Source organism: Dendropsophus ebraccatus, chromosome 3 (genome assembly GCF_027789765.1).
Source record: "Dendropsophus ebraccatus isolate aDenEbr1 chromosome 3, aDenEbr1.pat, whole genome shotgun sequence".
Taxonomy (NCBI): domain Eukaryota; kingdom Metazoa; phylum Chordata; class Amphibia; order Anura; family Hylidae; genus Dendropsophus; species Dendropsophus ebraccatus.
Window position 1 is genome coordinate 193288051 of NC_091456.1, and position 27923 is coordinate 193315973.

The following is a 27923-nucleotide window of genomic DNA, read 5'->3' on the forward strand; positions in this document are numbered from 1 at the left end:
AACTTATATATCACATATCCAGCTGCTGCTGTGTTATCAGGGTTATACAGTTACTATACATTATACACCACATGCTGCTATACTGTACAGTAACTTATATATCACATATCCAGCTGCTGCTGTGTTATCAGGGTTATACAGTTACTATACATTATACACCACATGCTGCTATACTGTACAGTAACTTATATATCACATATCCAGCTGCTGCAGTGTTATCAGGGTTATACAGTTACTATACATTATACACCACATGCTGATTGCTATACTGTACAGTAACTTATATATCACATATCCAGCTGCTGCTGTGTTATCAGGGTTATACAGTTACTATACATTATATACCACATGCTGATTGCTATACTGTACAGTAACTTATATATCACATATCCAGCTGCTGTGTTATCAGGGTTATACAGTTACTATACATTATATACCACATGCTGCTATACTGTACAGTAACTTATATATCACATATCCAGCTGCTGCAGTGTTATCAGGGTTATACAGTTACTATACATTATATACCACATGCTGCTATACTGTACAGTAACTTATATATCACATATCCAGCTGCTGTGTTATCAGGGTTATACAGTTACTATACATTATACACCACATGCTGCTATACTGTACAGTAACTTATAACGAATTATGCTCGTAATCCAAGGCACCACTGTACACAGCTCTGCTCCACACATATCACACACAGACAGCTCTCCTCTATGTGACTGATCACATGACTGTGACATCATGGCAGGTCCTGGAAGCACACGGCTCCTGTACAGCTCTGCAGGATTATTACCCCTGTGTGTGGGTGGATATACGGCTCGGTGTGTGGAGGATATATAGTATAGATGAGGAGATGGCGCTGTAGAACGCTCCAGTTACTGCCGGGTAATTGTCTCCTTATTCTCGGGAACAATGTGGGTCTCAGCAGCCGGACCCCCAGCAATCAGCCTGTTATCCCCCCCCCCATCCTATGGAGGAGATGCCCCTCTAAGTATTAGAGTATTGGCGGCTATGTACCTGGGTCTTCTTCTCTTTCCCTTCCAGGCCGGAGCTGTGTGATTTATACAATGTCTCATCTTCCTTCTACACTCCAGGATCCTCTGCTGATATCTTCTGTATAAGAGACCGACCCATCAACCATGGAGAGAGACAGAGACAAGATGGCCGAGAGGATAATAACCCTCACCCTACACATACTCTTCCTGCTTACTGGGGAGGTGAGGGATTCTGGGAGTGATGTCATCATGACATCATTATCTATGGAATAACAGATGGTTAGGACTGGAGAGGTGAGGGATTCTGGGAGTGATGTCATCATGACATCATTCTTATCTATGGAATAACAGATGGATAGGACTGGAGAGGTGAGGGATTCTGGGAGTGATGTCATCATGACATCATTCTTATCTATGGAATAACAGATGGATAGGACTGGAGAGGTGAGGGATTCTGGGAATGGATTTAGTAATACTAAAGGGGTTATCCGGGTAAGAAAAATAATATTTTAAACAATCCCCCTTCCCAATACCACCCTATGTCTAATATACATGTATAATCTTGTATCCTTTCCCTGTTTTTTTTAACATATTTACCTCCTCTGGACACCTAAAATCATCATCTCTGTGTCCACTCTGACAACACACTGCTCCCCCTCCCCCCCCTCCCCCTTCCAGACACAGGACATGTGATCTCCTCTCTGGGGGCTGGGTTAGCTGTCTATTGACTTGGTAACACGACCCCCAGGAGACATTATCTGCATCATCTCCATGCACCTGTGCTGCTTCCATAGACTTATATGTGCCCCTGAGCCTAGATTTTTGTACTATGAAAAGTTATAGTTCTATCTCTGCCTGCTGTCAGTGAATGCAGCATATGTACCTGTCTTTGTGTCACAGCTCTGTATATTGTAAGTGTAATGGATGTTCTTAGAGTCTGAATGGAACTAGAATGTTTTCAATTACAGTCAGCAAGCAGAGATCTAAACCTACACCCCCTACCCGCGGTAAAAAGATGCAGGTGGATAACTCCTTTTAATGTGTCTCTTTATACACAGAATTACATAGTAGTTAAGATGTCCCCTGGTGGGCACTTTGGGGCCCCTGTGCGTAAAGGACTGGGAGGAACCCTGAGCCCAATCCCGGGGCCCCTGATACATGAGGAAATGGAGGAAGAGAAGATCCTAGAAGTCACCAACAAGATGGTGGAGCTGCTGAGTGGAGAGGTGAGACTGTGGCTGCTGGGAATGCTGGGACATTATACAGTAACACCACTGGAGGGGTGGGGGGGATGACTGTGTGATCATTGTGTGTGTCAGGTTCCTATAAGGTGTCAGGACGTGGCGGTCTATTTCTCCATGGAGGAGTGGGAGTATGTAGAAGGACACAAGGATCAGTACAAGGATGTGATGCTGGAGGATCAGCAGCCCCTCCCATCAGCAGGTAATAGACAGGACTATATACACACCTCCTCTCTGTATTATCTGGATGGAAAGAATGAATTCAGTCTCTGTATGTGTTCCCTCCAGTCAGATCCAGTAAGAGAACAGCACCAGAGAGATGTCCCCGTCCTCTTCTCCCACAGGATCAGGTAGATGGAGATGTTCCCTATGATCTGTACATCCCACCTGACTTCTCCTCCTGTCTGATGACTTTTACAATATTTCTCTCACATCTTATGAATCAGGGGGAAGATGGGAACAATATTAATGCTCCAGAGACAGATGTGAGCAGTGATGAGCAGTATAAGGAGAACATCACCACAGGTAACCGCCCAGGTGAGTAGTGACCACTAAATGCAGAGTAGAGTCCATCTTTCCTGCTGTGTATTCAGAACAAAAATGGGGTAAAAACTATATGGGGGGATTTATGAACAACTTTTTTGGTGTGTAAAAATGTCACAAAATTTTGCAAAAAATCCGCTTTCTTCTTGGCAGCTGAGTGTCCCCGGAGATCAGAGGGACATCAGATATCTCCAGATATTACAGCAGATGGTCAGATCACACAGGATACATATGCAGAACCTTCTATTACCCCAGATATACCCCCAGCCCCATCTCATCCTGTTATACAAGTCCTGTCTACTGATCCATCACAGACTGTGAACCAAGATAAAGGTTACAGAACAGATGAGGGACTTAAAGCAGCTCATATAGAGGAGAAGCCGTGTATTACTGAGAAATCAGGTCGGGGAACTCACACAGTGGGGAAGTCCTTTCCATGTCCAGAATGCGACAAATGTTATAGTAGGAAATCGTCACTTGTTAAACACCAAATGATTCACAGTGAAGAGAAGCTATATTCTTGTTCTGAATGTGGGAAAAGTTTTACACATAAGTCAATTCTTCTTGAACATCACAGAACTCACACAAGGGAGAAGCCGTTTTTATGCTTAGAATGTAAAAAATGTTTTACTCAGAAATCATACCTTATCAAACATAAGAGAATTCACACAGGGGAGAAGCCATTCTTATGTTTGGCATGTGGAAAATGCTTTACTATGAGATCGACACTTGTTATACACCAAAGGATTCACACTGGAGAGAAACGACATTCATGTTCAGAATGCGGGAAATGTTTCACACAAAAATCCAGTCTTATTGAACATCAAAGAACTCACACAGGCGAGAAGCCATTTTCATGCTCAGAATGTGGGAAATGCTTTACTCAAAAATCACAACTTATGAAACATAAGGTAATTCACACGGGGGAGAAGCCATTTTTGTGTTCAGAATGTGGAAAATGTTTTACTTTGAAATCAACCCTTGTTAGACACCAAAGGATTCACACTGGAGACAAGCTATGTTCGTGTTCAGAATGTGGGAAATGTTTTACACATAAATCAATTCTTGTTGAACATCAAAGAACTCACACAGGGGTGAAGCCGTTTTCATGCTCAGAATGTGGAAAATGTTTTACTAAGAAATCACAACTTATTGTACATAACAAAATTCACACAGGGGACGAGCCATTTGTATGTTCAGAATGTGGAAAATGTTTTACTTTGAAATCAGATCTTGTTTTGCATCAAAGAATTCACACAGAAGAGAAGTAACTTTCATGTCTATAATCTATGAACTTTTATTTGGAAACAATCTTGAAAATCAGATAACTTATTTGGGAAGAAGCCATTTTATTCTCAGAATATGGAAAAAGTTTTACTGAGATGATATCTTAATAAACATCAGAGATTTCACACAGAGGAGAGTTTTATGCTAAGAATGTAAAAAATGTTTTACTCAGAAATCACTGCATAGTAAACAAAAGAAAAATCACACGGGGCCCATTTATCAATCTTTTTGCGTTATTATTTGGGTTTATTTTGCATTTTTGCGCAGGGTGGGAAATTTTGTTGATTTATGAAGCAATGTGCACTATTTTTTTTGGGGGGGGGGGGGGTTAATGTTAACTACCTTTTTAGGCAGATTTATAATGTGTGATTTTTTTTATTTAATTTTTTGCATAAATAATTGCAGCAGTCCTCCGGTCAGACCCTGGCGTAGATAATTAGCCAAAATGTATCTTCAGTTCTTTATAGGAGACATCTTTACTTGTCATTTTTGCTGTCATGGACTGAACCTGCACTGCCCATGCTCAGCAGAATGTTTAGGGTCATGCGCAGTGTCTGAAGTGGTGTTTATGTGTAAAGGACAATGAATGTCGATCATCTGTATTGTCCCTTTACCCAAAAAACATAATTCTGAAGCTGCTGAACGTATATTCCGGTTGTGATGTATATACTCATGTCTATTGTGTGTGAAAGTTTGTTCTTGGGATGGGGGATGTGTAAGCTATATTACAGTGTTTCAACTGCGTTTTCTATTCCCTGACAGCAAGCAGATCCTAAAGTGCTACAATGAGTTAACTGTGTATGTGGTTTCATAAAAACTCTTGTCTGCCACTTACTTCATTCCAGACGTTGTGTGGAAAGGTCATTATTGTGTCTCGGCCTATCCCCACCAGGCAATTGCCATGAAAGTAGCATTCTGTCTTGGAACCAATCATCTTCTGTGTTATGGACCAATGGGCAGCAGAACTAAGCTCAGCATTGCCGGCCTGGTTGTGGTTTACTTATAATTTTTCCTGCTGTCAGTCTCTTTCATTGTCTGTGAGACCAGCTGCATGCATAGGCTGAGTATTAGTTCCCAGGGGCCTGCGTTCGGTCCGCTGCCTGTGCTGAGTTTCGCTGCTTTTGCTTTGTGTGAACTGGCCCTAAGGAAGACACTGTGTTTGCCGGCTCTCTTGTATCTCACTGTGAGTTATTTGACAAACCAGCAGAAGGAAGCCATGTGTAATGTGGTGTAGTATCCTCACATTGGGTGGCCTAGGGGTCAACAAATATAGCAAAGAGGGTTGTGTAGGGCTGTATTATCTACACCTGTCATAACCTACTGTAAGTAACACTATAGAGGTGTCTTTCTGCATAGTTTGTCATCATCTTGCCTGTTCCAGGGAATGTAATTGGACTTTATCCACCTGCCACAGATGGCCTATATAGGTATGTCCTTACAGGGGGCCCATATAGGTATGTCCTTACAGGGGGCCCATATAGGTATGTCCTTACAGGGGGCCCATATAGGTATGTCCTTACAGGTGGCCATATAGGTATATACTTACAGGTGATCATATATGTATGTGCTTACAGGTGGCCCATGTAGTTTTGTCCTGGTCAATACTCATGTCTTTACAGGATAGCCAAGAAGCCAATGACTTATTGACATGTCAAAAGTTTTGATGGGTCTAGGTCTGAGTGCTCACATCCGTACCGATCGGGAGATAAAGCCGAGAGGGTCCACTCTGCAGCACGTAAGCCCATTATAAGTTTGTTGCTCCTGTGGAAGTGAAGAAGTTTGATTACCTCATCAACCACAGGTCTTTCATCTGCTGGTGCACTTTGAGGCTCCCTGCAGGCCTAATTCTCTTCTGGGGAGCACCCTGGAAGCCTGGCGGGGGTCTCATCGGTCTGCTGCCCGGCTCTGGCCTGCAGGTTCGTGCCTGAGCCCTGGCAGGGTGGTGCGGCTTTGCAGTGAACGCTGGCATCCATGCTGTGCTGGCTTCCGGTTTCCCTGGGTGTTTGACGTCAGCGAGTATGTATGCGTAATAATGTCCGGCGCCCTTAATGATGACATCTGGCGCGTACCGTCACTTCCGGCGCGGGCGCCCGGGATTCTCTATACAGCGTCCAAAGCCTCTATCAGCGTCCGGAGGCACCAAGACACCTCCTGCAGTCATGTCTGAGCCCTCAGGAGGGGATAAAGGATGCTATGAACGAAGTGAAAGGAGCGACAAAACCAGTCCGGACCTCCAGTCCGGTACCAGTGAAGACCATAGGATGGGTAAGAGGTCCTCTGTTTTTGCCTTTTAGTAATGGGGTGTTTATTGCTGTTTATATTGTAGAAATCACCTCACAGCCCTAAGGATTCTAGTAGATCTTCTGAAAGGCACAGGATATGTGGTGAATGTAGGAAGGAGTTAAAAGATGATTACCATAGATCTGTATGTTCAGCCTGTGTGGACCATATGGTAGCACAAGAATCTAAAGCTTTGGCGGATAGCATCAAACAAAGGGTTAGAGACGAGATTAAAACGTCCCTATCTCAATTAAATTTACCTACCCAGCAAGAGATTCCTGGCCCCTCGAGTAGTGAAATTGAATCAGAGCAAGCCTCGGTTATTTCCTGGCATGACATAGAGCAGGGAGAAGTATATGTGGGTTCCTCTCAGCAGTTGATGTCCCTGTAGCTAAAATAGCAAAAAAGAACAGTCTACCCTTTGAGGATCTGGGGTCTTTGCCAGACCCTATGGACTGACCATTTTTTTTTTAATCCAAATTATTTTTATTAAAAGATATGCATTTTTTTTTATTAACAAACAAAAACTCCCCAGAGGGCATACCCTCCGACCCCTACCCTCCCTAACCCTCCCCCCTCTCCCCAGTCCTGTCAGTTCCAGAGTCTTCATGAACATATGTAGAATTCTGCAGTCCACAAATCTTGACATCATTCCACCGCATTAATGTTTCCGGAAATGAAATATATACTCAGAAAACCATTAAATGCAAAGCACAAATAAGGAGCCTGGCTAAGCCAAGCCCTGCACACCTCCCGCCAACCAGCGGGGACAAGATACAGGCAATGATAAGATAGATCTTCCCTCCTACCCGTACATCCCACATCCCAACCTATGTGCAAGAACCTGGAGACACTAGTTCAGGGATAGCCAACCATTTTCCCCAGAGTTTCTCAAATTTCTTGGGTGCTTTTCGTTGCTCATACGCATACCTTTCCCACAAATTCCGATACCGAGGGAGGGGTCTCGTCTAGCCAGTGCTGTGCAATGAGCTTACGCGCCATGAACAAAATACGGGCTACTGCAGTTTGCTCTATCACGGGTAGCGCTAAGTCTTCTACATATCCTAATACATAAACCAGTGGAGACTGTTGCAATTCCACTGAGTATGCTTTTTGTATGGCCGACGCCACTCCTCTCCAATAGCGGAACAGCTTGGGACATCGCCAGAACATGTGCAATATCCCCCCTTCATGTAGATGACATCGCGGGCACATGGGTGTGTCCCGGACATGTATGCGGAAAAGGAATTGTGGTGTGCGATATACACGGTGTAACAGGTAGAGGTGCGAGAGCTGATGTTGCTCCCCTAAGGACAGTTTAGGTGTCATTTCCATTATCTCCGTCCATTGCCCTTCTTCTATAGGGCCAATGTCTGCCTCCCATTTTTCCCGCAGCAGAAGTGGAAATCTATCTAGGTGCTTAGATACAATATGTCTGTATAAACAGGAGATAAGTCCCTTAGTGGACTCAGATTCCCCTACAACGTTCATTGGTGGCAGATAATGTACTTCCGATGCAAGTATTTCCCCTTCCGCTTCACATGCATGGCGTAATTGTAAATATTTGTAAAATTGAGTATGGGGCAGTACAAATTGACTTTGCAGTTGGTCAAACCGCTTCAGCTGTCTGCCATCATACAATTGCATTACTCTCCTAATTCCCGTGTCTCTCCAGGCGGAAAACCCCTCCAGGAAGTATAATTCTCCCAACCATGGAGTATCCCATATGGACGTGTACTGTGTATAACCCGTGACACCATATAAGTTTCTAATCTTCCACCATATTTTATGTATAAGCAGCAACGTTGGTATCTGAGGAGTGAGCAGTAATATCTTTTTGGCTTCCAGGGTCTCAAATAGAAAGTCTGACTGTAAGTGGTGTCCAAGCAGTGCTTTGTTCTGGTCACCCCTGTCACCCATTTCCCATCCCCGCAGGTGTTGTAGTTGGGCCGCAAGGAAGTACATGGCTGCATTGGGAATGGCAAGACCCCCATCGTCTTTAGCCCTCTGCAATGTTTCTAATTTAATGCGTGGGTGCTGGGAACCCCATATCAATGCGCGGAAGAGAGAGTGAATCTTACAGAAAAGGCGAGAAGGAAGCCACACAGGAGAGTTATGTAAAATGTACAATAGTTGTGGCATCCATATCATCTTCACCAGATTCGCCCTACCCACCACTGACAACGGTAGTTTACGCCAGACCGCCAGTTTCTGCTGAAATTTAGCTATCAGGGGTGTCATGTTCAATTTTTCATATGCTCTAACCTCTCTAGAGATAAATACTCCCAGATACTTAAACGTACTGACACTCCTTAATGGGATGGCCGAATCTAACTGCAGAGTGTCATCTCAATCTACGGGCATAATGACCAATTTGTCCCAATTTATAGTAAGACCCGAATATGTTCCAAATTCATTTATTGTGGCCATGGCAATAGAGAGGGAGGCGGAGGAGTCATTAAAGAGTCACTGTCGTATTTTTTTTTTTTTTTGCAGAAATCAATAGTCCAGGCGATTTTAAGAAACTTTGTAATTGGGTTTATTAGCCAAATCTGCCATTATCTGCATGTAAAAAGCCTTTTCCCAGGTCCCCCCCTCCTTCCTCTTTTTCATCCACTCTGAAAAATCTGAAAATTGTGACTTGTTGCAGGAGACGTACCCTGTCTGCTCTAGGGAGAGGGGAGGGGGGAGGAGGAAGGAGGGAGTTAGCCGGCAGCAGAAAGCAGATAACAGAGGATTACAGGCACGGAGCTGGGTGACAGCTGTAATCCGAGCTCAGAGAGGTCACTGGTGACTGTCACAGGAGATATCCCGTGAGGGATTTGTAGATTAACTCTTTGTTGTCCTGTTTTGGTCTTTTCTTTAGCTCTCTCCATAGGAGAAAAATGAAGACAGGGGGGAGAGCTTCAAACTGCTTTTTCATGATAAAAATGAATTTTTCGGATAATAAACCCAATTACAAAGTTTCTTAAAATCGCCTGGACTATTGATTTCTGCAAAAAAAAAATTCACGACAGTGACACTTTAAGGTAGAGTAATAAATCGTTGGCGTACAACGCCAATTTATCCTCCCTCGCTCCCCTCCGAAAGCCAACCACCCCAGGATGCGAGCGCAACAGGGAAGCTAAAGGCTCTATAGCCAGCGCAAACAACAGCGGGGAAATCGGGCATCCCTGCCGCGTTCCCCGATGACGTGGAAAGGTTGGGGACAGTCCACCGTTTATCCGCAAGCGAGCCACTGGGGCTGAGTATAGCAGTTGTATAGATGACAGAAATACTGGTCCAAACCCCATCTGCTCCAAGACCGCCCACAAGTATGGCCATTTGACGCTGTCAAATGCCTTGACAGCGTCCAATGAGCAAACCACACGAGCCCCCGGATTATCCACTGGTATCTGTAAGTTGAGGTGTAATCTACGTATATTCAGAGCCGTAGATCTAGCAGGGATAAATCCCGTCTGATCAGGATGTATCAAAGACGAAATGACCCCAGAGAGACGAGTAGCCAGAGCTTTAGCTATGATTTTAATATCAACTGGAAGTAGGGAAATAGGCCTATAGGAATCGGGAATCAAAGGATCTCTCCCAGGTTTTGGTAAGACCACTATTATTGCCTCCTGCATAGACACTGGCAGGGTGCCCGATTCCAATGAGGCTTTCCATAGTTCCAGCAATTTGGGGAGTAGGGGTTTCCCAACTAATTTATACAATTCGGCTGGGAGCCCGTCTGATCCTGGTGCTTTGTAGTTATGTAATGAGGTTACAGCCGCCACTAGTTCTTCTAATGTTAATGACGTGTCTAAAAAGGCCTGCTGTTCTAACGTGAGAGTTGGTAAGGATATACCACTCAAAAACTGCGTCAATTGAGTCGGAGTCACGGTAATATGAGAGGAGTATAACGTTAGATAATAGCTTCTAAACACCTCTAGTATGTCCGTCAATGTTGTCACTACATCCCCTTCCTGACTTTGAATGCTCGTGATATACGATGGATCCCTTTGGGCGTTGGCAACCACTGCCAGGATGTTTCCCGCCTTCTCCCCTTCTACAAAAAAGGAATGTTTAGCAAATGTACGTTTTTGTGCTGCGGACTCCATATCAAATATATTGATAGCCTTATGGGCCGCTTGAAGCCTCCGGGCAGTAGCCCCCGTCGGTTGCAAAACATGCTGCTCTTCCCTCTCTTTTAAGCCCTTCAGCAGATCCCTTCGCAATTGTCCCCTTCTTCTTTTCACCCCCGTGATACGCTGGATAAAGTGACCCCGTAAGTATGCCTTCATAGCATCCCATTCCACCTGGAGAGACACAGAACCCCTATTTAAAACAAAATACTCATCCACCACTGGTACCACTGTGGCTGGGTCCAAAACGGTCAACCAATGCGGGTTCAGTCTCCACAGGCTTCTCCCGACCACCCCGGAACCAGGATGTGTTAATTGAAGTCTCAAGGGTGAGTGATCTGAGAGAGTCCTAGGGAGATAATCAACGCCAGTTATATGGTTCAACATATGGTTAGAGCATATAGCTAAATCTATTCTAGATAGTGAGTGATGCGTGGATGAGTAACAGGAATAACTCCGCTCCCCCGGATGTCTCTGTCACCAGACATCTGTTAGGGACAATTCTGTTAGCATTTTCCCCAAAGCAGTAGCACCAGCGGCTAGATTCACCGAACCCACGCTATGTTTATCTATTGAGGGATCAACCACCATATTGAAATCCCCCACTATCAATAGAGGAACATCCGGGTGAGCCGAGCCAAACTCCATCACTCTGTTCAAGACTGTACAGCTGTACGGAGGCGGGACATATACCGCAGTAAGAATGCATCTAATCCCATAGATGCAATATAAACATATGAACCTTCCCTCTTGATCAATTTTACTGTCCATGCATGTGAAGGGAATATCTTTATACACCAATATGCTCACCCCTCTAGAGCATTGCGTATGAACAGAATGATAACTCCACCCCACCCATGCACGCCTCAAGTATTGAGTAGTGTCCGCGGTCAAATGTGTTTCCTGTACACACAGTACCACTGGGTGATACTGTCGCAGGAAGTCCAACAGTGCGTACCGCTTGTCCGCATCTCCCAGGCCCCGCACATTCCATGAGATCCCTGTAAGCCTACCAGCCATAGTCACTACTTAACACATATTCAAAAAAATGATAATGCTGCTCAGTAGACATATCAGCGAACATATAGAACTCAGTTAAGCTAAGATGGAAATCACATTGCCATATTAAGGACGGCCACTGGGTGGCAGAGGTGTACAGGTTTCTAAGCATATCATGCAGAATAAAAAGCATAAGGCACCATGTGGATCCCGACAGGTGGGAAAAAAAGAAAAAAATCCCTTAACTGGAAAACTAACAACACAGTTCCCAAAAACAATGTGATCTGCACCCAAAAAATCTGCAGATTAGGGCACCAGTTCTCCATGACCGTAACACAATGAACAGACAGTCAAATACAATGCAGTGAGAATGAAGCAGGACGGGTCCCACTTAAAACAGGAGAAATGTAATCCTGCGGGCCAGCAGGAGAATATAAAAGAAGAAGAAAGAAGAACTTGAATACTTTCCAGACACCCGGACTTCCTCCGGGGGCAACAAATCTTTAACTTGAGTAGGCAACTCCTGAACTCAGGCTGGTGCATCACGATTGTGCGGGCTGCGTCTTCCACGCAGATGTTGTTCTTCCTGGTCCAGCCAGTGCGTCACATCCCTTGGGGAAGTGAAGAAATGAGTGTCCCCTGCTGCCACGACCCGTAACTTGGCAGGATACAGCATGGCATATGGCAACTGAAGATTGCGCAACCTCCTCTTCACCTCCAGAAATTGCGCCCGCTGTTTCTGGACTTCTGCGGAATGATCGGGGAAGAAAGATATTTTGCTGCCATTGATAGTAGCTCCTGGCAAGTTCCGTGCAGCTCGCAATATGGTGTCACGATCGCGATAATGGAGTAATTTCACCAATACTGCACGAGGTGAGGAGCCAGGCGGGAGGGGTCGGGTGGGTACTCTATGAGCCCTTTCAACAGCATACATAGGGGACAGATTATCCTTCCCAAAAACCTCAGAGAGCCAGTTCTCAAAGTATTCTGTGGGGTTTGCACCCTCTATTCTCTCCGACACTCCCACCAGTCTTACATTATTCCGTCTCAGACGATTCTCCAAGTCGTCCGTTTTTAGTAGTAGTTGAGAAATAACTTGATCATGCTTACGGGAAGTTGTGGCAATAGGCGCAACCTTGTCTTCCAGGTCCCCCACTCTGTGCTCCACCTCCGTGGTTCTATCACTGCCTTTGCGTAAATCTTGGCGGAGGAACCCCACTTCACCCTGCAAGCTGCCCACTTGTTGTGTAAGAGAAGAAATAGCAGCATTACATTTGGTGATAGAGGAGTTACATTGTGAGACTGCCAGCAAAATGTCTCTCAGTGTGGGTTCCTGTGCACATACTGTCCCTGGGGCATATGGTGGAGTACTGCTCTGCTGTGCTTCCCCTGCCACAGCCTCCATGTATTCCTCCTCTCCCTCCTTGTCACTGCAGCCCCCCGCCATGTCTGCCTCTGAAGGGGTATTCTCTATGGGGCTTTCCTCTATATCTTCCCCCTCTACTGGATCATACCGGACACATCCATTGCTCATCCGTGGAGTCGGCGGTTTCTGAAACTCCGCCAGTCTGGCAGCCGTCCCCGCAGTAAGCTGCCTTGTACTGCGTGGTGTGTGAAGCGGCGGGTCGGCGCCATCTTGGGCTTCTCGGCCGCCCGTTCCTGCCGTTGATTTTGTCTTTTTGGGGACCCTTCCAGCCATTTGCCCGGTACCGGAATGCTTCCCGGGCTTCTCCGCACCCCCGGGAGCGTTTTCAGTGAGGATGGTGGCCCGCAGGAGTAGCAATGTGCCGGTATTCAGCGGGACCCGCGGGAGCTCTCAGAACTCGTGTCCGCTCACATGTCCGGCTAGGCTCCGCCCCAAGGCTGACCATTTTAATCGTAAAACCCGGGAGGCCTCAACGGGCGCTTTAAGAACTAACGTTGCAGCCACTTACGTAGCCCGTTCTTTAACCCCTTAAGGTCCAAGCCAATTTTCGTTTTTGCGCTTTTGCTTTTTCCATTTTATGTTTAAAAGTCCATAGCGCTTGCATTTTTTCACCTAGAGACTTATATGAGTGCTTATTTTTTGTGAAACCAATTGTACTTTGCAATTACAGGCATAATTTTTCCATAAAATATGTTGTGAAACCGGAAAAAAATCATTTGCGCTGTCAAATTGAAAAAAAAACGAATTTGTTTTGATTTCGGGGAGATTTGCATTTACGCCGTTTGCCCTATGGTAAAACTGACTTGTTATGCATGTTCCTCAAGTCGTTACGATTACTATGATATATAACATGTATAACTTATATTGTATCGGATGGCCTGTAAAAAATTCAAACCATTGTTAACAAATATATGTCACTTAAAATCGCTCCATTCCCAGGCTTATAGCGCTTTTATCCTTTGGTCTATGGGGCTGTGTGAGGTGTCAGTTTTTGCGCCATGATGCGTTCTTTCTATCGGTACCTTGATTGCGCATATATGACTTTTTGATCGCTTTTTATTACATTTTTTCTGGATTTGATGCGACCAAAAATGCGCAATTTTGCACTTTGGAATTTTTTTGCGCTTACGCCGTTTACCGTGCGAGATCAGGAATGTGATTAATTAATAGTTCGGGCGATTACGCGCGCGGCGATACTAAATATGTTTATTTATTTATTAATTTATATTTATAAAATGGGAAAAGGGGGGTGATTTGGACTTTTATTAGGGGAGGGGATTTTTTATTAATAAAAACACTTTTTTACTTTTTTTTTTACATGGACTAGAAGCCCCCCTGGGGGGCTTGTATATACACAGCAATGATCTCTCATAGAGATCAATGCTGTGTATATACACAGCAAAGATCCATGAGATCGGTCATAGATTGCTATGGCCTGTTGCAGACCATAGCAATCTACTGCCGAGCCGGGATCAGCGTCATTCCGACGCTGAGGCCCGGCACGGCCAGAAGAACGGATCTCCCCCCCGCGATCGCATCGTGGGGGGGAGATCCGACCCACTAGACACCAGGGATGTGATGTCTAAAGCCCTTCAATGCAGCTGTCAGGTTTGACAGCTGCATTGAAGTGCTTAATTAGCCGGCGCGGCAACGGGACCCGCGCCGGCTAACAGAGGCACTGCCCGGCTGCACGTGAACACCCCCCGCGGCGCCATGACGTATTAGATACGTCATGGGTCGCTAAGGGGTTAAGCAGGGGCGGAACTACCGCCGTAGCAGCCGTAGCGGCTGCTACGGGGCCCCTAACATCAGGGGGCCCGTGGCCTTGGCCCCCCGAAGATGAACGCTTGCAACACCCGGCGGCCGAGCGGGCCTCCCGGGTGTTCAGTGTTCTGACTGACAGCGCGAGAAGCCATAGGCTTCCCGCCCTGTCAATCATTCTTGTGACCGCAAGCAAGCATTCTGCTTGCGATCACAAGAGTGTCCCACCCAATGAGCAGCTCTTTTGTGAAGTCCTGGCAGCGTCATCGCTGAGCACTCAGTGTGCGCCGCCGCGGCTGGGACTTCCGGTACTAAGAACACAAACCGGAAGTCCCAGCCGCCGCGGCGCACACTGAGCGCTCAGCGATGACGCTGCCGGGACTTCACCAGAGGGCTGCTCATCGGGCGGAGGCAGAGAGAAGAGGAGACCGGCGACCGACGGGGGAGCGTGGGGTTAGGTGAGTTATGTGTTTGTTTTTTTAATCAGAGGGGCAACACTGCGGGCTATGTGGGGAAGGGGATGCACAATACTGCGGGCTATGTGGGGAAGGGGATGCACAATACTGGGGGCTATGTGGGGAAGGGGATGCACAACACTGGGGGCTATGTGGGGAAGGGGATGCACAACACTGCGGGCTATGTGGGGAAGGGGATGCACAACACTGGGGGCTATGTGGGGAAGGGGATGCACAATACTGGGGGCTATGTGGGGAAGGGGATGCACAATACTGGGGGCTATGTGGGGAAGGGGATGCACAATACTGGGGGCTATGTGGGGAAGGGGATGCACAACACTGCGGGCTATGTGGGGAAGGGGATGCACAACACTGGGGGCTATGTGGGGAAGGGGATGCACAATACTGGGGGCTATGTGGGGAAGGGGATGCACAATGCTGGGGGCTATGTGGGGAAGGGGATGCACAACGCTTGGGGCTATGTGGGGAAGGGGATGCACAATACTGGGGGCTATGTGGGGAAGGGGATGCACAATACTGGGGGCTATGTGGGGAAGGGGATGCACAATACTGGGGGCTATGTGGGGAAGGGGATGCACAATACTGGGGGCTATGTGGGGAAGGGGATGCACAATACTGGGGGCTATGTGGGGAAGGGGATGCACAATACTGGGGGCTATGTGGGGAAGGGGATGCACAATACTGGGGGCTATGTGGGGAAGGGGATGCACAATACTGGGGGCTAAGGATAGACAACACTGGGGGCTAAGGATGGACAACACTGGGGGCTACATGAGGGATGCACAATACTGGGGGCCATATGGGGGGATGCACAATACTGGGGGCTATATGGGGGATGCACAATACTGGGGGCTATATGGGGGATGCACAATACTGGGGGCTATATGGGGGATGGGAATGCACAACACTGGGGGCTACCTATATGGGGGATGGACAACACTGGGGGCTACCTATATGCGGGACGGGGATGGACAACACTGGGGGCTACCTATATGCGGGACGGGGATGGACAACACTGGGGGCTACCTATATGCGGGACGGGGATGGACAACACTGGGGGCTACCTATATGCGGGACGGGGATGGACAACACTGGGGGCTACTTTTATGGGGAATGTGGGCCATCTAAAAGGGGAACTACACAGAGGGGCCATTTATGAAGGGGACTAGGGGGCATCTATAAGGGGAACTACACTGGGGGGGTTGACACAGAGGGGTCATCTAAGAGGACTACACAGAGGGGACCATATACTGTAGGGCAGGGATAGGGAACCTTGGCTCTCCAGCTATTGCAAAACTACAGCTTTATTTTTGACTGTCCATACATGATGGGAGTTGTAGTTTTGCAGAAGCTGGAGAGCAGAGATTCCCTACCTCTGATATAGGTGATGCACAGAGGGTGTCATCTACTATAAATGGATTACACAGAGCGGGATCTCTACTATAGTAGATGCACATGGGGCCATCTATATGGAGGACTGAACAAGGGGCAATCTATAAGCTGTCTACACAGAGCCTAATTTGTCTGTCTGGCAGATTCTGTGGATTCGTGGCTCGGAGTTCTTATAATGGCCCAGGACAGATGGAGAAGAAAATGAAAAGGAAACAACTCTAATGAGAGAAGGCGTCCCCTGTGAGTCACTTAATATAACTGCAGTGTAATTTATATGGTGTATAGAACCTGTGTAGAGCTGGGTGTGTTGATGGCATAGTGGTTGGTCGAGGAGGGGGGGGCCCCAATCAAAAGTTTGCTGTGGGGCCCAGCCATTTCTAGTTACGCCCCTGGGGTTAAGGGTCTGGTTGGGAGATTTAAAGACATAAAATCCTCAATGACTTGCAAGTGTTATCTAAAGCGGCTGACTTTTTAGCAGATGCATCTGTGGATTCCCTAAAAATGTCAGCTAGGGCTGCGGCATTTTCTAACTCCGCCAGGTGGGTCCTTTGGTTAAAGTCATGGAAGGGGCATCAAAAGTCATCATTTGGTCCGGTTCTCGACTTTCTGCTTGAGAAAGCTTTGGATAAGAAAAAGTTGTTCCCCCTCAACCAAAGTCTCAAGAGTCTTAGGGTAAAAGACAATTTGAAAGACCCTTTAGTCCAAGACAGGATACATCCAGGAAATTTAGGGTCTCTGGAAAAGGGAAAGGTTTCCTTTTTTCAGGAACAGATACCTCCCCACCAGACTCATGTCAGATAGGGAGAAACAGGCGGCCATGGAATCGGAAGTCCTTTTATTAATAGAAAAAAAACGTAATAGTCCCAGTACCAGTAGATCAGCAAGGGAAGGGTTACTACTCGCCACTCTTTCTTGTAAAAAAGCCAAATGGCTCCTATTGGGTTATCATAAACCTGAAAGGACTCAATGTTCACCTAAAATACAAGAGATTTCGTATGGAAACTCTAAAGTCAGCTTTACATCTTCTGTTTCCAAAATGTCTGATGGCATCAATAGACTTAGAGGATGCGTACTACCACGTTCCAATTCATCCTTCCCATCAGAAGTTTTTGAGACTCGCAGTAAACATCAGGGGTCAGTGGTGTCATTTCCAATACAAAGCCCTACCATTTGGAATTTCACAGCCCCCGAGAGTATTCACAAAAGTGGTAGCAGACATGGCAGCCTTCATAAGAACGAAAGATATTATCCTGGTCCCATATCTAGACGACTTTCTTCTGATTTTAGATTCGGCTCAAACTCTTCTCTATCTAGAACAGGCCTCTCAAGTAATAAAGATATTGGGCTGGAACATCAATATAAAAAAATCAAATCTGCTGTATCTTTCTGGGAGTTCCTCTAGACTCCACGGTTCAGATGACTTTCCTACCGGAAGTCAAGAAGCAAATCATTGAGAGAGGCAATGTCTGTCTACCTCAACTATACCAGCAGTAAGATGGGCACAGTACAGAACAAGGATTTTACAACAGAACATCCTGTCTAGATCAAGGAACCCTGGACCTTCCATTCTCCCTGTCATCCAGAGCAAGGTTATCTCTCCGATGGTGGTTAGTTCCAGCCAACCTTTCATCTGGCATTCACTGGTCCCCTCACCTGCTGGTAATAATAACATCAGATACCTGCCCGTGGGGGTGTTTAGCTCACATGGACTCTCAAATATGTCGGGGCCAGTGGCCTCTTCAGATCAGACAAACATCCTCAAACTACAAGTAACTACTGGCCACTCCAATGGCTCTACAGAGCTTCAAAGCCCAGATCCTTCACAGCCATGTTCTAATCTATACGGACAATACAGCAGCCGTGTCGTATGTGAACAAGCAAGGGGGCACAAGATCTCAAACTCTTTTGAATCTGTCATCACAGATTTTTTCCTTCGCAGAGGGGAACTTGATGTCTCTATTAGCGGTACATCTAAAGGAAAAAGAAAACAGAGTGGCGGACTTTCTCAGCACAGTACACCTAGATCAGACGGAGTGGTGACTAAACAACGAAATCTTCCTTCTGGTAACAAAAAGATTCGGCAATCCGTCAATAGACCTCTTCGCCACGAGGCAAAACTGGAAACTACACAGGTTTTGCTCCCTAAACCCTCTGGAAAATCCTAGGCGATGGATGCTTGGATGCTGAGCGGGTCATCTTGAGGAGAAGAGGGTTCTTGGACAGTTACTAGCCAGTAGAAAGGATGTCACCTCGAATATCTATTTCCGAGTCTGGCGGGCCTTCCTTAAGATTTTCAAAAGGTAACCAAGATCCGTTAGATCAGCCCAACAGAGCTACAGTGCCCCAGTGGGATCTAAACTTAGTATTGGACGCCCTAACAGCAGCTCCCTTTGAACCTCCACATCAACTTTCAATCAAGATGCTGACCATTAAGACCCCCCTTACTTCTTGAAATAACTATAGCAAGGAGAGTAACTGAAATACAAGCTTTGTCTGCTCATCCTCCATACACTCAGGTTTTCGATGACAGAGTGGTCATGAAGACTCTCCCTACTTTTTTACCCAACGTGGTCTCAAAGTTTCACAAAAATCAGGACATTATTTTACCAACTTTTTGTAACAATCCAAAAAATCAGAAGGAGGCCACCTTTCATACTTTAGATGTCAGGACGTGTTTACTCAGGTATCTGGATGTATCTAAGGTAAAAGGAGGTTCTGCATCCACAGCTTTTTAAAATTAAGGTTCTTTATTGAATCATCAAAACGAAACAAAAAAACTCATAAAAAACACGCCGACGCGTCGCGAGGTAAGTCCCTCTTAATCATGGCAGTAGTCTTCTGGTTACAATCTGTTTAAATAAGGATAGGATGTGACGTTAGGCTGAATGTGGAACGCCCACCAGGCTCAAAAACACCTGATTGCCCATGCAACTGATCCAGGTACGTCACATGACTATTTACACAGAATAGTGCTTATCACAATGTCAAACTTACAATACAAGTTAGTGACCATTAGCCTGAATCACACATGCGAGTCCAATCACCCCCCCCCCCCCCCAAATTTGGGTCTATTAACCCTTTCGATGGCGGTGACTTTTAAGCCACTCACATCACCTCCGTGGCAATCAACATAGTGCCTAGAGAGTTTTTCTTTCTTCTATATAATCTGGATGTATCTACAGAATTTAGATCAGCAGAAAACCTATTGCTTCAATTCTCAGGTCCTAACAAGGGTAAGGCAGCTTCTAAAGCGTCTGTTAGTAGGTGGATCAGACAGTGTATCACTAGTAAAGGGAAAGATCCTCCTCCATTTTTTACGGCTCATTCGACTAGGTCTGTTTCTGACTTATGGTGCGTTTACACAGAGAGATTTATCTGACAGATTTTTCAAGCCAAAGCCAGGAATGGACTATGAACAGGGAACAGGTCATGAAGGAAAGATTGAGATATCTCCTCTTTCCGAATCCATTCCTGGCTTTGGCTTCCAAAATCTGACAGATAAATCTCTCAGTGTAAACGCACCATTAGCCTTTGGCCTGAAATTGTTATCAGCTGTAGTCCCTCCCTAGTTAAAGGGGTAGTGCGGCGCTAAAAAATTATTCGCAGAATAACACACATTACAAAGGTATACAACTTTGTAATGTATGTTATGTCTGTGAATCGCCCCCTTCCCGTGTCCCACCATCCCCGTCCGTGTACAGTGCATTATACATTACCTGATCCGTGTCGAGGGCCGTCCGCCATTTTGTGCCAAACGTCATCTTCGGACGGACACCTGAATCGCTGCCGCCGTCCCCCCTCCGCCGCGATTGGCTGAGCATAACTGTGCTCAGCCAATCGCGGCTGAGCACAGTTGTGACGCGGCGGAGGGGGGACGGCGGCAGCGATTCAGGTGTCCGTCCGAAGATGACGTTTGGCACAAAATGGCGGACGGCCCTCGACACGGATCAGGTAATGTATAATGCACCACACACTTCCAGGTACACGGGCGGGGGTGGTGGGACACAGGAAGGGGGCGATTCATAGACATAACATACATTACAAAGTTGTATACCTTTGTAATGTGTGTTATTCTGTGAATAATTTATTAGCGCCGCACTACCCCTATAATTTCTATTCTAGATCTTCAGGGGTGCTGTCATGGGCATTAGGGTAAAAGCATGACTACTTACGGATAATATTGTTTTCGGTAGCCCATGACAGCACCTCTCATGCATACCCTGCCCTGTTATTTTGAGACGGAAGTTGCTAAATTTTATGTTTTATTATTAAACTTATAGCTCCGCTGGAGCACTTGTTTGCAAGCATATATAATACACACACATACACAGCTCTGCTCCACACACATACACAGCTCTGCTCCACACACATCACACACACTCAGCTCTGCTGCATATACATCACTTCAGCTCATCCAGCACAGCAGAGTCCTGCATACACTGAGCAGCAGCCCCTGATCATGTGACTCCTCCTCCTCCATGTGACTGATCAGATGACTGTGACATCATGGCAGGTCCTGGAAGCACAGGGGAAGCACACGGCTCCTAGCATCTACCCTCCTGTACAGCTAGATTGGATAGTTTGTCAGCTGCCAGTTGTCATTGCCTGTGAAGCAATACCAGTTTCTGAGATAAATTCATAATAGGGTAATAGGAAAAGTGTATGGCACCAAAAAGTTAATAATTTGGACATTTCTAGATGCAGCAATAACAAATATATTACATTGTTTCTTCTGTCTATACAGGATCCTCTGCTGATATCTTCTATATAAGAGACCGACCCATCAACCATGGAGAGAGACAGAGACAAGATGGCCGACAGGATAATAACCCTCACCCTACACATACTCTTCCTGCTTACTGGGGAGGTGAGGGATTCTGGGAGTGATGTCATCATGACATCATTCTTATCTATGGAATAACAGATGGATAGGACTGGAGAGGTGAGGGATTCTGGGAGTGATGTCATCATGACATCATTCTTATCTATGGAATAACAGATGGATAGGACTGGAGAGGTGAGGGATTCTGGGAGTGATGTCATCATGACATCATTCTTATCTATGGAATAACAGATGGATAGGACTGGAGAGGTGAGGGATTCTGGGAGTGATGTCATCATGACCTCATTCTTATCTATGGAATAACAGATGGATAGGACTGGAGAGGTGAGGGATTCTGGGAGTGATGTCATCATGACATCATTCTTATCTATGGAATAACACATGGATAGGACTGGAGAGGTGAGGGATTCTGGGAGTGATGTCATCATGACATCATTCTTATCTATGGAATAACAGATGGATAGGACTGGAGAGGTGAGGGATTCTGGGAATGGATGGAGTGATAGTAATGTGTCTCTCCATACACAGGATTACACAGTAGTGAAGAAGTCCTCTAGTGGGCGCTGTGGGGCCCCTGGGTGTGAAGGATGGGGAAGAACCCTGAGCCCAATCCCGGGGCCCCTGATACATGAGGAAATGGAGGAAGAGAAGATCCTAGAAGTCACCAACAAGATGGTGGAGCTGCTGAGTGGAGAGGTGAGACTGTGGCTGCTGGGAATGCTGGGACATTATACAGTAACACCACTGGAGGGGTGGGGGGGATGACTGTGTGATCATTGTGTGTGTCAGGTTCCTATAAGGTGTCAGGACGTGGCGGTCTATTTCTCCATGGAGGAGTGGGAGTATGTAGAAGGACACAAGGATCAGTACAAGGATGTGATGCTGGAGGATCAGCAGCCCCTCCCATCAGCAGGTAATAGACAGGACTATATACACACCTCCTCTCTGTATTATCTGGATGGAAAGAATGAATTCAGTCTCTGTATGTGTTCCCTCCAGTCAGATCCAGTAAGAGAACAGCACCAGAGAGATGTCCCCGTCCTCTTCTCCCACAGGATCAGGATCAGGTAGATGGAGATGTTCCCTATGATCTGGATTATATTAATGCTATAAACGTAATAGTAAAAGAAGAGACAGATGAAAGCAGTGATGAGCAGTATAAGGAAGACATCACTACAGGTAACCGCCCAGGTGAGTAGTGACCACTTAAGAGCCAGTCTTTTCTTCTTTATATTCAGTATCAATTACACATATGGGGCAAAAACTATTGGGGGATTTATCAAGAATATAGGCAACTTTTTTGGCGTGGAAAAGGCACAAAATTTTGTGTATTTTTTCCTGGACTTACACCAATACTGACTACATCGGCTTCTACTGAATTTAGGAATTATTCATCCTGTGTGACTATTCAAAATAGTCACATATGGGACGCACACCGACTCCACACTAGAAGCAGTATATGTTACCACCTAATGCGGAGACGGTACATGGGGGTTAAGAAGGTAAGTGATGATGCAATAGCGTTACCACTTACCTCCCGAAGCCACACAGACATCTCCCACTACTAAGTTGGTACATTAAACAAAATGAGTTTTACAACAATTGTCGATTAAGCTTTCTTGTCTGGAAGGTAAAAAGTTAAAGAATCCCTGTCATGAAAAAACTTTTGATAGGTAACAAAGACGTTAAAAGTTTTGATTGTTTGGATTCCGAGTGTACATTTCATGATCGATCAAGAGAACAAAATGGGAGAAGCCTAGGCACAGCTTGTTCTCTCTTGATTCATAATGTAATGTAATGTAATGTAAGTCCATGGGACTGACCAGGTCAGAAAATGACTTCTTCCAGCTTGTTCCCCTAATCGGTCATGGTGTAAAGACGTTCATAAGGCCAAACGATCAAAACTGTTGACATGTTGCTCTGAAGTGTAAAAGAAGGTGGGCGCAGGGTTACAGGAGAGAAACCCCTCCCCCCCCCAGCGTCATCAGTGATGTGGAGACAGATTTGTGGATGAGAGAGAACAGGATCAGATCCTATCGTAGTGATCGGAGAACGGGGAGACGGATTCTGGTAGAAATCTGTGCACTTAAAAGACTATCTGTATACATCCATAAGTTTATAAGGTTATAATACTCAAAAATAATAATAAACCATCTTTCTTCTTGGCAGATAAGTGTACCCGGAGATCAGAGGGACATCAGATATCTCCAGATATTACAGCAGATGGTCAGTTCACACAAGATACATATGAAGAACCTTCTATTACCCCAGATATACCCCCAGACCCTCACAGCAAAGATCTGCCATCTCATCCTTCTATACATGTCCTGGCTACTGATTCATCACAGACTGTGAACCAAGATAAAGGTTACAGAACGGATGAGGGACATAAAGCAGCTCATATAGAGGAGAAGCCGTGTATTACTGGGAAATCAGGTCACAGAACTCACAGAGGAAAGAAGTTATTTTCATGTCCAGAATGTGACAAATGTTTTACTAGGAAATTATCACTTGTTGCGCACCAAAGGATTCACAGCGGAGAGAAGACATTTTCTTGTGCAGAATGCGGGAAATGTTTTACAGAAAAATCAAATCTTGTTGCACATGAAAGAATTCACACAGGTGTGAAACCGTTTTCATGCTCAGAATGTAAAAAAAGTTTTACTCAGAAATCGCATCTTGTGATACACCAGAAGATCCACACTGGAGAGAAGCTATATTCATGTTCAAAATGTGACAAATGTTATAGTAGGAAATCAAGCCTCATTGCTCACCTAAGGATTCACACAGGAGAGAAGCTATTTTCGTGTTCAGAATGTGGGAAAAGTTTTGCACACAAATCAAGTTTGGTTGAACATCAAAGAGCTCATACAGGTGAGAAAAACGCTCTTAAACCAAGTTACTCTTAAACCGAGGTATCACTGTATACTAATTTAATAAATAAGGTAAAAACTATTAGGCTGGGTTCACACTATGTATATTTGAGGCTGTATTTGGTCCTCATGTCAGGTCCTCATAGCAACCAAAACCAGGAGTGGATTGAAAACACAGAAAGGATCTGTTCACACAATGTTGTAATTGAGTGGATGGCCGCCATATAACAGTAAATAACGGCCATTATTTCAATACCACAGCCGTTGTTTTAAAATAACAGCAAATATTTGCCATTAAATGATGGCCATCCACTCAATTACAACATTATGTGAACAGAGCCTTTCTGTGTTTTCAATCCACTCCTGGTTTTGGTTGCTATACAGCCTCACAAATACAGCCTCAAATATACATAGTGTGAACCCAGCCTTAAACTGCACAGCCCATGTGTGAGAGAGTCTGTTCACCCAGCTCACCTGTAGTGTAGCCATCTTGTATTTATCAAGCACTGCACCTTGCGAAAACTTGAAAAAAAAATGCACATCATTGCACACGGTTTGTAAAAACTTTTCTTCAAGTTTGCCCCTTGTGCACCATATGGGCAGAGCGGGAAGAGGGCACGGAATTGTGTACAGGGAGGCGTGTCTGCAGTGCGCAAAATATATTATCTGGATGGAAAGAATGAATTCAGTCTCTGTATGTGTTCCCTCCAGTCAGATCCAGTAAGAGAACAGCACCAGAGAGATGTCCCCGTCCTCTTCTCCCACAGGATCAGGATCAGGTAGATGGAGATGTTCCCTATGATCTGTACATCCCACCTGACTTCTCCTCCTGTCTGATGACTTTTACAATATTTCTCTCACATCTTATGAATCAGGGGGAAGATGGGAACAATATTAATGCTCCAGAGACAGATGACAGCAGTGATGAGCAGTATAAGGAGGAAATAACTACAGGGAAGGATCTGAATTATATTAATGCTACAGACATATTAGTAAAAGAAGAAGAGACAGATGTGAGCGTCGATGAGCAGTATAAGGAGGACATCACTACAGGTAACCGCCCAGGTGAGTAGTGACCACTAAATGCAGAGAAGAGACGGTCTTTTCTGCTGTATATTCAGTATCAATTACACATATGGGGCAAATATTATAGGGGTATTTATCAAGAGTATGGGCAACTTTTTTGGCGTGGAAAATCATTAATCTTATGTGACTATTCAAAATTGTCGCATATGGGACGCTCACCGACTCCACACTAGAAGCGCTATATTTTACCACCTAATGCGTAATTGGTACACGGGGGTACAAAGGTAAGTGATGATGCAATAACGTTACCACTTCCGCCGCCGTACAGACACCTCCCACTACTGAGCCTGTAAATAAATTAAAATTAAGAATAAATGTCGATTACGGCTGCTTGTCTGGAAGGTAAAAAGTTAAAGAATCCCTGTCATGAAAAAAACTTTTGTGTTTATTGTCAGAGGGTTAAAGTGACTCTGTACCCACAATCTGACCCCCCAAACCATTTGTACCTTCGGATAGCTGCTTTTAATCCAATATCTGTCCTGCGGTCCGTTTGGCAGGTGATACAGTTATTGTCCTAAAAAACAACTTTTAAACTGGCAGCCCCGTGGCCTAGATTGTGTATGCATTAGGCTGGCACAACCTCTCTGCCCCTCCTCCCCACCCTCCTCATCATTGGGAATGCTCCAGGCAGATTGCCTACTATTCCTCAGCTGTGTGAGTACGGCACATGGGCTGGATCGTTAAGGCACCTGTGCAATGTTCAAACAGCAGTAAATGTTCCAGTGTCATTCCTAATGATGAGGAGGGTGGAGAGGATAGACGGAGGGGTGGTGCAAAGTTAGGGCACAGATATGCCGTAGGGCACGGGGCTGCAAGTTAAAAGTTGTTTTTAGGACAATAACTGCATCACCTGCCGAATGGACCTCAGGACTGATCTTGGATTAAAAACAGCTATCCGAAGGTACAAGAGGTTTGGGGGGGGGGCAGATTGTGGGTACAGGGTCGCTTTAAGCTCATGATCGATCAAGAGAACAAACTGGGAGAAGCCTAGGCATAGTGTGTTCTACCCTGACTCTCTGTTTAACAGACACATAATGTAAGTCTATGGGGCTGACCAATACAGAAAATGACGTCTCCCGGCTTCTTCTCCTGATCGGTCGCGCTCTAAACACACAGACTTCAACTAATCAGAACAGATCTGTGGATGAGAGAGAACATGATCAGATCCTATCGTATTGATCGGAGGACGGGGAGACGGATTATGGTAGAAATCTGTGCACTTAAAAGACTATCTGTATACATCCATAAGTTGTTAAGGTTATAATACTCAAAAATAATAAAACCATCTTTCTTCTTGGCAGCTGAGTGTCCCCGGAGATCAGAAGGACATCAGATATCTCCAGATATTACAGCAGATGGTCAGATCACACAAGATACATATGGAGAACATTCTATTACCCCAGATATACCCCCAGACCCTCACAGCAAAGATCTGGCATCTCGTCCTTCTATACAAGTCCCGTTAGAGACTATGAACCAAGATAAAGGTTACAGAACGGATGAGGGACATAAAGCAGCTCATATAGAGAAGAAGCCATGTAATACTGAGAGATCAGGTCACAGAACTCACAGAGGAAAGAAGTTATTTTCATGTCCACAATGTGACAAATGTTTTACTAGGAAATTATCACTTGTTGCACACCAAAGGATTCACAGCGGAGAGAAGCCATTTTGTTGTGCAGAATGCGGGAAATGTTTTGCAGAAAAATCAAATCTTGTTGCACATGAAAGAATTCACACAGGTGTGAAACCGTTTTCATGCCCAGAATGTAAAAAATGTTTTACTCAGAAATCACATCTTGCGATACATCAAAAGATCCACACTGGAGAGAAACTATTTTCATGTTCAGAATGTGACAAATGTTATAGTAGGAAATCAACCCTTGTTGCTCACCAAAGGATTCACACTGGAGAGAAGCTATTTTCATGTTCAGAATGTGGATAATGTTTTATACAAAAATCAAGTCTTGTTGAACATCAAAGAACTCACACGGGTGAGAAGCCGTTTTCATGCTTAGGGTGTGAAAAATGTTTTGCTCAAAAATCACATCGCTGTATGTCCACTATATGCGACCGCGGGCGCACTATAGGTCGCATATAGTGGACATACAGTGATCTTTTTCAAGTGCTCTACCTGTTTGGACATATCACTGATAACATCTTTGGCGTACCACAGGTCGCAGATTACTACGAAATCATCGGTAATGCCAACATGGTCTGGTGAGAGGTGCACTATATGAACTCTTTTCCTTTCTATATCAGTCATTTTTAAGAGACCTTCTAATTCAGGGGCTACACTAAGCTTTATTTATATATCTAATATTTGCTCAGATTTTATGATTAATTGTTTTTATCTCATTTATTATACCATTAGGGCCCTATGGTAACTGTTTATGTATTTTTATTGTATTGATTTGATTGTGTCAATTTTATTACACTGTGTTTTTTCTTAATTAATATTAAAAATATATCCATTTGGGCAAGTACCTTTGAGGATTGGTCATATCTATATTAATTTGAAATCAGATGTTGTTTTGTATCAGAGAATTCACACAGGAGAAGCAACATTCATGTCTATAATCTATAAA

At 45.1% G+C, this 27923-nt stretch overlaps 1 protein-coding gene across 1 annotated transcript; it reads left to right on the plus strand.

The window, feature by feature from the left end:
- The first annotated feature begins 1959 nt into the window (after nucleotides 1-1959).
- Nucleotides 1960-27280, plus strand: LOC138786640 (zinc finger protein 420-like). The gene is made up of 5 exons (XM_069963620.1): nucleotides 1960-2014; nucleotides 2945-4058; nucleotides 23829-24250; nucleotides 24961-25027; nucleotides 26761-27280. Exons 1-5 carry the CDS (start codon nucleotides 1960-1962, stop codon nucleotides 27278-27280), a joined length of 2178 nt encoding a protein of 725 aa, XP_069819721.1.
- The last annotated feature ends 643 nt before the right edge of the window (nucleotides 27281-27923 follow it).